A 14,256-nucleotide genomic window follows, 5' to 3' on the forward strand; every position below is an offset into this window, starting at 1 on the left:
TGTCTCTAGGAGTTTGAGGCCAGCCTGGGTCTACACAGTAGGACATTGTCTAAAAAAAAAAAAAAAAAAGTAAAAACATCTAGCCAAGATCTAGGCACACAGATGTTGAATAAAATTCATAACTTTAACAATGTTGTAGCAAGCACTTGGTCAGTAGATGGCACATCCTTGGTGCCTTTCATGCTGTGTCAATATCCATCCATGATTTCAGGTTCCCTGCTTTCATCACTACAACGTTACATTCAGATGGCCCTGGGTCCTAGCTGTAAGGTCCTCTTCTGCAACTTGCTAGAAAACGAAGCATTCAGAACACTGTCATCATTGGAAACCAAGGAGGAATTCTGGGTACTGTTGTCCCAGATTAACTAAAAATAATAAGCCTGACTCACTAATGATTTCCGAGGGGTACTTCATTGCAGCCTACATTTTGCAAGTCGCTATGCAGGAGGAAGAGGCCCCTCTCTGTCTGTGCCTCCGCAAACCTTGCGCCTGAAGTGGTTTATGAACAAGAGACTTCATGTGGGCTGTGATCTGCTGAGGAATAGTCACCCAGACCTGCCAAGCCCACGGCAGCCATTGTAAGATGGTGTCCAGGCGAGCGAAGTGCAATGGAGTTGAGGCAGCACAGACCTGGTGAAAAATCTTCTGGTTCTTTGAGAAATGTGACTAAAGGCGCTGCCCCAATGTCTCCAATTGCATCCCCTTAGAAAAGCATGTGGTTACTTTATTAAGGGGCCTCAGTTCTCCTAAATTTGCATGATTGTGTCTTCCGTCTACCTGTGTGAGTTGGGTAAAAAAGGTATGGATTTAAACAAACAAAAGGCAAACCTCCTGCACTTCCACTTGCCATCCTTAGAGGGTGCTATACTGCAGGGCAGGACCAGGCACAGCTGGACTTGGTTCTTTTAAAATTGACCATATGGTCTTCCTCCTCTAAACCACTCAAAACATCCACCGAGCAAACCCTAAAGACCGCCCTGTGATAAGGCTCTGGGACACACAAAGAAATAAAAGTTCTCAAGAGAAAGTCAATGAGTCCAGTGGGAAAAGCAGATGAAATCGCTACCGTGAAACGAAGCAGTAATGATCTAGCTGAGCCAGTCACTGAAGCCATGCTGGATGGGAGGACGCAGAGACAGGAGAAAAGGGAGACCAAGAAGCGAGAGCATGCCATTCCAAAGTCTTCTCTGAAAATTACAAAAAGGAGTGCACATCTGGTAGCAGCTGTAGAGAGAACGGAGAAATCCTTGTACTAGGTGGCTTTAGGGTTCAGCCATTGAAAGAGTATGCCAATGGAGCGGGTGGGGCAGTGGCTCACTGACAGTTAAAAAACTGGCTTCAGTTGGGTCCCAAGGACCAACGTTCTAATGTCTTGTTTTACAATGGATGTCTTCTAATCCAATTTTCTCTAGTAGACGGTTCATCACAGGAATCTCAGCGTGTCTGTATGAGATGACTGATACAAAAGCCAACTTAAGCACATGAAGAATTCACTTAATAAGTACACGAAAGTCTCTGTAACATGTGCAACAATCAGGACTCACTTTAGGTTCCATCCTTTCTGTAGTTTCCAATCTGTCCACCAGTAAGTATTTCATCGTATTTCGCCTCACCTTCCCTAGTGACTTTGCTCAGCTTAAGTGATAGTCCTCAACATCAGTTGCATGTTGGAAATGCTGATAAAAAATATTGTATCTCAGCAATGACTAGGATGACACAATAACCCTGCGGGTGAGTAGTGGATCCATACCTTGGTGGTAACCAACAGCTTTTTAGTTGAACTTAAGATCCTTTTGACAAGAGGGGATTGATGCCTGGTGCTGGAAAGCTAGCCAACTACTCAGGGCTAGTGAGGTCATTGATCTTGGAGGAGAACCTACAACCACCACTTTACCAAACCAGAATAATCCCTAACTACACTCTAAATATTTGTCCTTATAGTTAAGTGTGGTCCTTACCCCTCATCAAGAAAATGTCTCTTCCCAACAGATGGAGACTCTTGCAGAAAAACATAAGCAGTCAAAATGCAGAGCTCAGGCCCACAGGGTACATCCACAGAACCATCAAGGCTCGGGGAACATTGTGGAAGAGGAGGTGAAAACATCGTAGGAGCCAGAGGATGAGACAGTTTGCTGTGAGATTGTGTCTCCGAGAAATGTCAAAAGCTACACGCATAAAGTCTCCCCAACAGGACTATCTACACATGAGCTGAGCAAGTAGACCTCAACCTAACAAACCAATGCATGTTTATGTACTATGTAGATATAACAATGTTTTATAGAGTATATATTATAATATATATATATATATATATATATATCAACAACTGAAGAAAAAAGTCATGTATTTGAAAGAGGGGGCACATGGGAGGGTTTGAAGGGAGGAAAGGGAAGGGGGAATGATACAACTATATTATAATCTCAAAAAATTTTAATATTGGTGTCTGTCACCTAAAGATAATTTACAAAATACTTACACCTGCCACCACTGCCACAGCACCATTTTGACTTAACCAGTTGCTACAGTATTTCTCACCCCACCCCACCCCCACCCCGAAATGGACAGATAAGGTTTCCTGGGTGGTTTTACCACAAGCATAGTTGGGAGCACCAGCATAAGTTCCATTCACTTGATAGTTTTCACCCCAAAAATATCCCCCCCCCCACGTCTAGGTTTTCTTGCTCCAGTCTTGTGCCAGCCCTCCTGCTAACCTCCAGTTCACTGTCTACCCTCTAGTCAAAGTTCTGTTTTAACCCTTTCACTCCCCTCCATCAGCAGGCATATGGGCTGATCTTTTCCATATCATCCATTGTCATTATCTCCCCGTGCCTGATACTCCACTAAATGAAGTGCTACCCCACAAGGGAAGTCCTGCCTCTGTTTCCCCATCGGGTAGACTTCCCTTCCTTTACTGACTGCCCAAGTCCTACTCACCCTTTCAACCCAGAGGAATGGTCACTTCTTCTCATCCACTTTCCATTTGTTCTGGGAAAGGGTTTGTTGAGAGGGTGTTCTGTGCTGGGCCCTGGTCTGCCTTCTAGATGGTCCCTCCTTCGGGTGAAGGGATGCTACGTGTCCTATGCTCCTGAGGCCTTTTGTACAAGGATCTGTTAAAGTCCTTCTGTCTCAGTAGCTTGGTCATTTACTGAGCTATGTATTTCCCTTGGAAGACAGTGAACTTCTGAGAACAGAGTAGGCATTTAATAAACTCTCCTCAATTGCTGACTAACAGTGAAGAAAATGAAGGGCACTTTTTTCACACTCTGACTCTCCAGTTTGTTTTCAGGCAGGCTGTACATCGCTCAGCTGCCTTCTCGCCTTCTGCCCATGTGTTGCATTGTTGATTTGGTATGAGTCAGGTACCAAAGGCTCATGTGTTGGGATGTTCACAAATGGGCCATGTGGGAAGGAATTAGATCCTGAGGGCTCCAATGTCATGCATGCATTAATCTCCTTAGAGAGTCACACTATCGTGGCATCATTGGACAGTGACTAAAAGTAGGATAACAGGATCTGGACATCCATCACACACACACACACACACACACACACACACACACACACACACACACACACATTCTGTTTAAAGTAGGTTAAATCAGTGAGGCTGTGTTCTAGGAGGATCTGCCCTGTTGCTGTCCTCTCCATTTCTTGGCCATCATAAGCTGAATAGCTGTACCCTACCAAGTTCCACTACAATGTTCTGTGTCACCACAGGCCAGAGCACAATGTCACCAACTGAACACAGACTGAAAACCCTCCAACTGTAGCCAAATAAGCCTTCTCTGCTTCAAGTTGGCTCTCCCAGGTATGTCACTGTGATGGGGAACTACCTTAGTCGTCCTAGAAGCCTTTCCTTCCTCACCGTCCTGAGCTCTGACAAAAGATCATCTGCTCAGCTGGGCTTAGTGTTCACCTGCAGCACAGGCTGTGCTTAGAGAGGCCGCTACCCAGACTAAGAGGGTGTGCACATTTTGACAAGGTCACCCTGCACAGCCTTTAGCTTGCCTAGAGAAATTTCTGTGTAGACCAGGCTGGCTTTGAACTCACAGAGATCTGCCTTCCGCTGCCTCCCTAGTGTGGCTATTAAGCGCCATTCGGCACCACCGCCTGGCCAATCTGATTTTGATTAAGGGTTCTGGGGTCATGAATGGCTTTTTAAGAAAAGTCTTTCTCACGAACACTGGGGTCATGAATGGCTTTTTAAGAAAAGTCTTTCTCACGAACACAGCTAGGCATGGGGCAGATTTTTATCTTACCCACCACATCCCTTTAGGACAGGCATTCGTGCTTCAGTTGTTTTCCTAGCCCCACCCCCACCCTGAGGACATACATCTCATTCTCGTCTGTGAAATTTTGTTCTCAAATATTCTTCCTAACATTGTTGATTTTTTTTTTTAAAAAGACACATCTTAATATGAAATAGAAGCAAATAAGTGGACCCGATGTCAGTCATAGCGATGCTTTCTGTACCTGTTTAAATAATTTAACAGCAAACATTTGGTTTTGAATCTCCACTCTGTATACTTTAAATATCTCTCCTTCTCCAATTAGGAAGTCTTTGTGGAAATGTTGGGTTCCTTCCAGGACGCTTTGGAAGCTGATGGGGGATGTGCGCGGTATTCCTTAGGAGGGAAGAAAGGGAGACGATGAGCCATCTCTTCTTTTCTAAGAGTCAATGTCACTGTTACTCGTATGTATTGAAAACACATCAGGGCAGGTTGCCAGAGAGCAAGCCCCAGGAGCCTGCAGTGAGGCCCACCATGCGGGGCCCTCTGTGCGTTTTTGTGGGTCTGGCTCTCATCCCACGGGGCTTTTTAGGTCTCTCCACAGCATCATGCTCTTTATCTCCACAGAGGTTGACCAAAGAAGTGTGCCTGACGCCAAGGTTCTGCGAATCTGTTTGTCCTCAGGTCAGTGCCTACCTTTGACCTACTGGAACTCTTGGGGGAGACTAAACCGTGTCACCCAAGCGTTGCTGATAGAGAAACTTTGAGGAGCCAAAGTCCCCTAACCACCTCGCTGGTTTCCTCAGAGTAAACGAAGACACTTCACCTCTGAGACAATCGCCCAGGAAAGATGCCGGGAGAAGATATTTAAAGAGAACCAACCAATTGCAGATTTGAAAAGATGAGAAGGAAAGAAAGCGTGACGTGGCTGCAGAGAGCCGGCTGAGCACCCAAGAAGTTCTACCCCCAGAACTCCAAAGGATAAAAATAAAAGATAAAAGGCACGGCTACAACAGAACTTAATTTTCACCGTGTTCTACAAACACCCTCTAACGACATTTACAATTCAATTTAAAGATCAGTGCGAAGGACTCAAAACCTCACCTGGCTTTCCCTAGCTCTTACTTAACTCGAGAAGCTTCAGACTTGGTGGGAGTGATTAGGTTAATTGGCCTTAAGTATTCCTTACATTTTTATCAGAAAGACTCCCAGGTGGAACTAAGTCATTTTCCCTACTAATTGAAAAATTCAAATGAATTTTCACGGTAACCTTACCTTATATTCATCTCAAACGGTCTATGCATCTGTGAAAAACTTCTGAAGCTATGCAAAACTCAACACAAGCTTTTTCATGTTTTCTTATGGCAAACAAAACCCAGCAATTTTAGCTAACGGAGACCCTTCACGTGAAGTCCCTCTGTGTTCTTCCTTAGCGACATGGACAGTGACAATGATGACCATGACGACGATGATGAGAATGATGATTATGGTGCTGATGATGTCCCCTCCATGCTCTTCCTCCTCCTCTTCTCCCATTTCAGAGGATCCATGTGGCAGACTCATTTCTTCTTTTCCTTTAATTGATGCACTAGCATTCTGTTTTATAAGGACAACTTCAGCCAATGACTCTTCTGTTACAATATGCCATCCACTACAACTGTAAGTGTCCATTAAATTTTAATATATTTCATATCTATGATAACATTATATTAAATTGGTATATAAACAATATGGTTATTCATTATTCCTTATTTCTCCTGCATACTCACTCACATGAAAGTATTATTTAATTAAATCATGATGCAATTGCCTTTTTTTGTTTTTTGTTTTGTTGTTGTTGTTTTACCTTTTTCATTATGCTCAGGAACAAGAACACTATCCATTGAGGCATTGGCTGGTTCCTGAAAGAAGAAATATATATTAAGTAATTCCGTTTTATAAGTCTAGAAAAGGCAGAGCCTCAACAGATCGATAGTTCCCCATGAGACTATACAGTGCATCAGAGCAGAACCTAACTCAGAAGAAAGCTGGAGCAAAGCTACGTTCTCTCACTTTATTCGGCAGTATCCACTTCCTTATAGACATGCCCACCAAGGAAAGCAAAACGTCAATGTGTCCATGCCATTGTTGCCTGTTTTAAATGGATTATAAGGCTTCTTAAAAACTGGCCACTGTTGATTTGTTATGAAAAAACAAAAACAAAACAAAAAAAACTAACAACCCCACCAGGCGCAGTGGCACACGCCCTTAATCCCAGCACTCAGGAGGCAGAGGCAGGAGGATGGCTGTGAGTTCGAGGCCAGCCTGGTCTACAAAATGAGTCCAGGACATACACACTACTTTCTCAAACAAACAAACAAACAAACAAACAAAACAAAAACTAACAACCCCATAAGACATCAGCCAGGAAAGGGAAATTAAAAGCTGAATTAAGATGGCTGAGTAGCTCCCAGCACCTTGGGTGTTCTAAGTCTCAGCTCTGGTAGATTCTGGAAGCAGCAGAGAAGGCTTAATACTCAATTAGTTCAGACCTCAACTAAATACAGACAAAGCTTGAGGCAAAGCATTTCTAGCTTTCAAACGCTGCCTGTTTGTCCAGCATTTTTCCGCCAGAGAAATTCAATCTTTGTGAACGAATTCACACCAGAGGTCCAGGGTCGTTTTCTCTGCACATGCGCTCTACGTTGGGTGATGCCTTGGGAAATGGAATCACCTGCTGACGCTGCGCTGAAGGATTGGCGCTTGCTCCTGAAAGAGAAGCAGAGGGCGCTGGGTATAGAAAAGTGTGTGTCCCAAAGGTTCATTTGTCCTGAGACCAGGAAGGGAAATATTTCACTCGCAATGCCTAAAGTTTATCTTCATTCAACTGGAATAAATAATAGATACACACCTGTGAGACGTTTTTCTGGTGATGAAATATGCAAACGTACCTGCATTCACTGAAGATTCGACTAGCCACTGTCAAGGATTCTTAGTTATCATTAAAAATAGTCAAGTATGAAACACAAAACTGAAAGCGAAATTTAATGCTTTTGCTAGGTTCTACAGATACTTAGAATGTCGAGGATCTGAGATTATTCTGCTTTGGGCTGGTTTATTGGGTTTTGTTTTTTGTTTTTGTTTTCTTTTTTACTCTTTTTACAATAAAGTATCAGAGATTGTTATGTGTATGCCCATAACACACACACACACACAATCAATCAATACCCACACCCCTTCACAAATATAAGCTTTAATTTCACCTTTTAGAATCTTGTCAGAACTGAGATTCTCCGTGTAGCTTCCCACAAGAGATTAAAACACTGTTGTCTTTGCTGTTCTTCCTAACATTGTGACTCAACTCAACCTTTAGATTTTTTTTTTTATGGTCTAATTACTCTGGTTTTCTAGCATTTATCAAATATTTGCTTACAAACTAGCAACAAACAACATCAATTAACTTTCCAAAATATTGTTCAAGTATTATAGACCAACCGAGCCTATTTGGTATCTATAGAACTTTCCAAACACAGAACTCATACATTCTCCTCCAGAAGACACCAAACATTCTCCAAAACAGACCATATGTTGGATAATAAAGTGAGTCTCAATATACTTAGAAGGTTTGAATCATACAAAGTACATTGCCCGACTTCTGGGAAATTAAAGTAGAAATCAGCTATAAAGAGAACTTAACAATCCCACAGAAACAGGAACATTAAAAATAATGACTAATGAGCCAAAGACAATGGCTGAAAGTAAATTGGAAAACACTTTGAGATAAATCAATAATTTAAAAAATAACAAAACTTAAGGTAAGCAGTACAAAGCAGGGCTGAAAGGAAAACCTGTAATTATGAAGTTCTACCTTAAAGAGAAATATTTGAAACCAGTGACATATTTTCACTTTGAGGAACTATTTTCTTTTTTTGCAAAGGATTATTTGTTTTGTTTTGTTTAAGGTTTTTTTTTAATGTATACAGTGTTCTGCCTGCATGTACACCTGCACACCAGAAGAGGGCACCAGATCTCATTATAGATGGTTGTGAGCCACCATGTGGTTGTTGGGAATTGAATCCAGGACCTCTAGAAGAGCACTCAGTGCCCTTAACTACTGAGCCATCTCACCAGCCCCCAGGAGCTTTTTGTTGTTGTTGTTGTTGTTTTTAAATAGCAAAGTAAACAAAAGCAAATGGAAAGAATTCAGGCCAGAGTGGAAATAGAGAATTTTCAAAAGAAGAGATTCGTAGAAAGCCAGGATGGCTCTTTAAAAAGATCATCAAAACTAGCAATAGTTTGGCTAGGATGAAAACAGAAGGAAGGAAGGAAGGAAGGGAAGAAAGGGAAGAAAGGAGAGACACCCAAGTTACTAAAATCAAGAGGCAAAGGAGAGCAATCACCACTGACTTTATGATTTTGCTGAACCATCATAAGGGAATAGCAAGCTATCAGGAAGATATAAGACAAGAAAGTAGGTTAGTCAGATGACATGAACACATTTCTAGGGTTCTGTCTACTAAAATTAATTCAAAGGGTAATCTGAATGCGCCTATAAGTTAAACGGTGACTAGTGTTTTCTAACTTCCCAGAGAGAAAAGGTCTGGCCCAGATGAACACCTTAGTTAACTCCCCCAACCCGCTACAGTTTAACACAAACCCGGTAGATGCCTCAAGTGCAAAAAAAGAGAGAACAACTCCTGGGTCACTCCACGGGGCCAGGATTGTTTTGACACCAATGTCAGACACACACAGGAAAGTGCAGACGCAACAAAACATCAACGAACCAAATCAACAAATACACAAAGCATCACCTGTCCCAACTGAGTGGAGGTTATCCCAGAAATCCTTTTGCTTAAAACTAAAAGTCAACTAAAGCGACACATCCCTTCAATAGAATCAAGGATGCAAAAGTACATGCTCACCTCAAGATGGTGAAAAATAAATTGACAAAATATAATACCCTGACATAATAAAACAAAATTAAAAACCCTAGAAACAAAAGGGTGTTTTTGTAATCTGATATTTAGTATCTACAAAAACAAACAAACGAACAAACAAAAAAGACATAGTTGATGTTATAAGTAACGGTAAAAGACAGAATGTTTTCCCCTTAAGGTCAGGAACAGGGCAGGCCTGCTTGGTCTGCCCACTTCTGCTTATTATTTCATCCAAAGTTCTAGCCAACGGAGCCAGGCAAGATAAAGAGCTGACACGCATCCTGAATCAGGGATGGCCAAATACACATTTCAAGTCTAGAAGCAAAAAAAAAAAACCCCATTAAATTTCATCATCCTTTTGGTATTAAAAAACAAAAATAAAAACCACCAGGCATTGTGACGCACACCTTTAATCCCAGCACTCGGGAGGCAGAGGCAGGCAGATCACTGTGAGTTCGAGGCCAGTCTGATCTACAAAGCGAGTCCAGGACAGCCAAAGCTACACAGAGAAACCCTGTTTCAAAAAACCAAAAAAAAAAAAGTAATATTTCATTGTCAGAAAATTATAGCCTTAAAATAGTTCACCTAAGAAGTTGGCAGAAAGCTGTGTGTTGCTCATCAAAGCTTTTTAAAAAACTAAAACAATGATTTGGGGAGGAAGCTCAGCTCTTGAAGCGCTTTCTACCAAAGTGTGAGGATCTAAATTCAGTCTCCAGAACAAACAGGAAACCCAACAGCCAGGCACAGCAGATATGCTGATAAAGCCTGGTTGGTGGTGGGGGGGGGGAGGCAGATAAGCAGACCCCTTGAGCTTGCCCTTCAGCCTTGCCTGATAGGTGAGCTCACACACACACACACACACACACACACACACACACACACACACACACACACATACACTTGCACCCACATCTACCCATACACAAAGAAAAACTAGAAAACACACATACATGCATACTTACACCCACATCTACACATACACAAAGCAAAACTAGAAAAAAAAAACCCAAAAGCCCTACTGGTCATTAAAATATAAATGCAAAATACAGTGTGTATGTATCTGCATACTGGCAATATGACAGTAAACCAGTTTCCTTGGACAAGCTGGTTATGTTCTATCTCTGAGGGATTGCTTAACGGTGGGAATAAAGCCACCTAGTGACAGAATCCTGACTTGCACGGAAAGTTCTTGGGAAGAAATGCCAGAACTTTCTCAGTAAGATGTGAAGGACTCTTCAAATCTAAGCAAAGCCTAGGGGGTCAAATATAAAAGGTAGAATATATGCCTCTAAAACTAAAAGTGTCCCACCAAACAGAGCAGACGTTTTAAATGGTAGGCAGAAAGAGATTGTGTGTACAACTGCGAGCCCTGTCCACGATAGCATGGAGACTTGCCCTCTGATGAATTTTCAGTAAGATCTCTGCCTCCTAAGGCAGTGACCAGCTGCCGCAGGACACACCTGCTCAGGAACAAGTACCACAAACCACTGCACTATGCTTTTAACAACACACAATTAGCCTTTTCAAGATAATGATTTGCTTAAGGCATCAACTCAGTAAGTTACAGTTAACTAATGCTAGTTTCCTGAGTAAAATCCTCGGAGTAAGACACTGTCGTCTTCATCGCAGTTTCACCTACCTCCTGCACAAGGGCAGTAAAATAATTTCTTCTTACAAATCTGTGAATGCTAACGTGCTCAAAATTGAAATAAACTGTGCATGTGCAACAGACTAGGAGATCACCAAGGATGGAGAGTGTTGCATACTTTCTCTGATATGCAACGACACAGACAGTGAAAATGTGCCCTTGAAACCTATTCCAGAATCCTGGCATATAAAACATATTGTGTGCCCTGTTAAGGAGATACAGGTTTATACTGAGAGGAGCAAACCATGCAGTGTAGTTCCCATGGCTGGAAAAGGCTCAGCTAATAAAAGCGCATCGCATTTGCACGACTTGGGAACTCACTGTTTTTCGTGCGTTCACCTTCGGACTGAAGTACCCCACTGTACAAGCGAAGAAATCACATACAAAAGGTCAAAGGAGTTACCAATTGTTACATAGCAGTTTCCTCTGAAGCTTATTACGACACAGAAAGCCCTAAAAATGGAGCCTTCTTAAGAGGCAGGAATTAACCAGCGACGATGGCGCATGCCTTTTAATCACAGCATTTGGGAGGCAGAGACAGGTGGATCTCTGAGTTCAAAGTCAGCAGGGTCTACAGAGTGAGTTCCAGGGCAGCCAGGAAAACACAGAGAAACCTTGTCTTGAAGAGAACAAAACAAACAAACAACAACAACAAAAAGATGAGGGAAGTAAACAACTCAGATGTTTTAGGAAGTCCCTGAAACTGACCAGATGCACAACCCTCCCCCAAGCCAAGATTATACGAGCGTAGAAGGGAGGTGAAGGCACGAGAATCCTCCTCCTATAAGCTCACGTGCTGGGTAGCTTGGAATTTGATGTGCAGCAGAAACGACAGAAACAATTCCTAAAAGCTACCTTCTGGCTGCCGCATTTGTGCTGCAGCATTGATGCAAGATGAGCAAAAAGAAACAGATGAGACAAACGAGTGAATGGCAGATAAGTAACGCATAATTAAAGACAACGGCCTAAAAAGGAGAATGGCAGCTTTATTCTGGAGGAATACTTACCTTCAGAGAAGACCTAATTATGTAACTGTCTATAGCTGGCAGATTCAATATTGTTTCTAGCTTTTGCTAACAAAATGAAAAAGTAATATATTTTTTATTTAAATATTTGGTTCTTATTCTGACTTTTAGACCAAAAAACAAAAAAAAACCCAAAAAACTGATGCTTTTAGTTGTTAAATGAACGTTAAATTTCCTGTAGCTACCAAGGAGGTGGAGTATACCTTTAATCCAAGCACTTAGGAGGGAGTAGCAGCCAGATATTTGTGAGTTCAGGGCCAGCATGGTCTACTTAGCAAGTTTCAGGTAGGTCTCAAAAACAAACAAACAAAAAAAGTAGAGAGGAATATATTGCACACGTGGCTTTTTAAAAAAAGATTTATTTATTTGTTATGTATACAGTGTTCTGCCTGCATGTACACCTGCATACTAGAAGAAGGCATCAGATCACATTCTAGATGGTTGTGAGCTACCATGTGGTTGTTGGGAATTGAACTCAGGACCTCTAGAGGAGCAGTCAATGCCCTTAACCACTGAGCCACCTCACCAGCCCCCAAAAGGAATGTATTGTATTGTTAAGCAATGAAAGAAGAAAAGTGCCACCCTCATAAGCAACAGGTCACTGATGGATAACAAGGCAGGCCAGTGTCTGTGGGAATGCACTATTTCTATTTAGAAATGACAGGTCCCATAGAACGGGTAGAGAGCCACCGTATGCGATCACGCTTACCATAGTTCATGATCAAATGGATCGCTCGTTGATGCCCCATTTCCTGGAGAACCCGTAAAAGGTCGCCGATGGTTTTGTTTTTCTGTGCCCAGGACCACAGCAATTCTCTGGTTCCACTTTTACCTTGGTCGACATATTTTTCAATATGACGAACATCGAGCCAGCTGTTTGAAAGTCGCTCCGCTGTGGAAATTGCAATAGAAAAAGGGTAGATCACCTTTATGCAAATACTTGGCGTTCACTTTGTCACCTTGAATATTTCATGTCATTTGAACCTTAACCTTTTATTTTGAGCTCATTTCTTATGGACTGCTGCGCTTCCACCCCTGGTCATAGCACACGTTAGGACCACCGTGTGAGAATCAGTAACAGACTAAGCTTCGTCTTTCTCTAGTTCCATCAGCTGCCTCACTAGTGGACCTGTCTCCTCTCATACCCTGGAGTTTCTGCACTGTATTTCCTCACCTCTCAGTCTGCCCTGCTCTCTGGCTCTTCATCTTTCAGGTCAGTGGATGACAGTGTGTCCTCAGTGAACAATGTCCAGGGACTTGGTAAGGACACCTGAGCACCATTTATACCTATCTGCAGTGCTTTGGTGCAGCGTTGCCTGCAAAGTCTCTCCACTACATGCCATCCTTTTAACTACAAGGGAGCAGATGCTCCTCGGGGGTTTTTTGTTTTTGTTCTATTGGTTTTTGGTTTTGGTTTTGTTTTGTTTTGTTTTTCACTGTTCAATGGATCTTGTTTGTCACAATAACTACTACGATATATTTGCTTAATAATGATTTTTTTCCTTCTGTATTCATCAACAGTTCTTTTCCTGTAATGGAGAGTGTACACTCTTATTTATTTATTCACTCGACTCTTAATGTATATAAGTATGGACTTATGGACATTTTATTCTAAAGGGTAAAATTGAATAATGTCGTTACTTTGTTGCTAGTGTTGTTTTGCTGTGTCCGTCCAGGTGGGCTCTTGTCTTCTGGCACTTCTGTAGCACTTCCTAATTTTCTGGCTGTATACAGTGCTCCCAGCTCATTTGTTCGTTTTCCCCTTCTGCAAGGCTGCAATTAATCACTTGCTCAAAGACCTGTAGTTTCTCTATGAGAAAGCTGTTCCAAAGCTAAGCTCTAGTTGCTAGAAAGGACTCGAGCTTTGTGGCTTACAGACCCCTGAAGCAAGCACAGCTGGCAAATGCTTTCACGTGCCCTGATTCACCGTCTGCACGGCTCAACTTGTGCGCATGCGCGTTACAAGCCTACTGTCTCTCTGGTAGCCTTGCTTTGAATCCGGTACTGCAGGTCACGTGTTGTTCCTCGTTTGTAACTTTGTTCTTGAGCAGTAGGAAACTTTGCTCTTGTTACTGGCAATATTTCAATTTATTTAGTCTTACTAAATAAGCAGCAAGTGCTTTCAGAATTGCTGAGCCTCCATTGTGAGAAATACAAGAACTAAAGTCAAGCACAAGAGCTCTTGCTGTCCGAGGCCAAAGAGCATCCGGTTAAGGTTGCTTACCGAGCACTTGGGTTAGTTCTTTTCTTCCTCACCTCTTTTTTGTGGGTATTACTCATTTGTAATACATTAAATTTATACTTATCTGCTGGTCATGTAACTACTTGTTCTATATGGTCTTGGCATTGAACATTTGAGTAGCTAACAGCTAAGCTCTGGGTAGGACCATGGAATGTGTCAGTGGGATGCTAGGCTTTTTAGTGCACTAAATGGTGCA

General features: G+C 42.2%; 1 protein-coding gene across 2 annotated transcripts in view; it reads right to left on the minus strand.

Moving 5' to 3' along the window:
* The window catches only part of IRAK3 (interleukin 1 receptor associated kinase 3), a 55,644-nt gene that overhangs the window by 25,678 nt on the left and 15,710 nt on the right, over positions 1-14,256 (minus strand). The window contains exons 2-5 of one of the 2 annotated variants that reach the window (XM_084759870.1): positions 12,528-12,710; positions 6,943-6,977; positions 6,076-6,130; positions 4,474-4,625 (exon numbers count right to left, since the gene is read on the minus strand). In XM_084759870.1, coding sequence (XP_084615996.1) covers positions 4,474-4,625; positions 6,076-6,130; positions 6,943-6,977; positions 12,528-12,710 — 425 coding nt within the window. Of the gene's footprint in view, positions 1-4,473; positions 4,626-6,075; positions 6,131-6,873; positions 6,978-12,527; positions 12,711-14,256 lie in introns of both variants that reach the window. The other variant, XM_084759869.1, reaches the window with a different exon arrangement.

This window comes from Acomys minous (assembly GCF_964271855.1).
Source record: "Acomys minous genome assembly, chromosome: 15".
NCBI classification, from domain to species: domain Eukaryota; kingdom Metazoa; phylum Chordata; class Mammalia; order Rodentia; family Muridae; genus Acomys; species Acomys minous.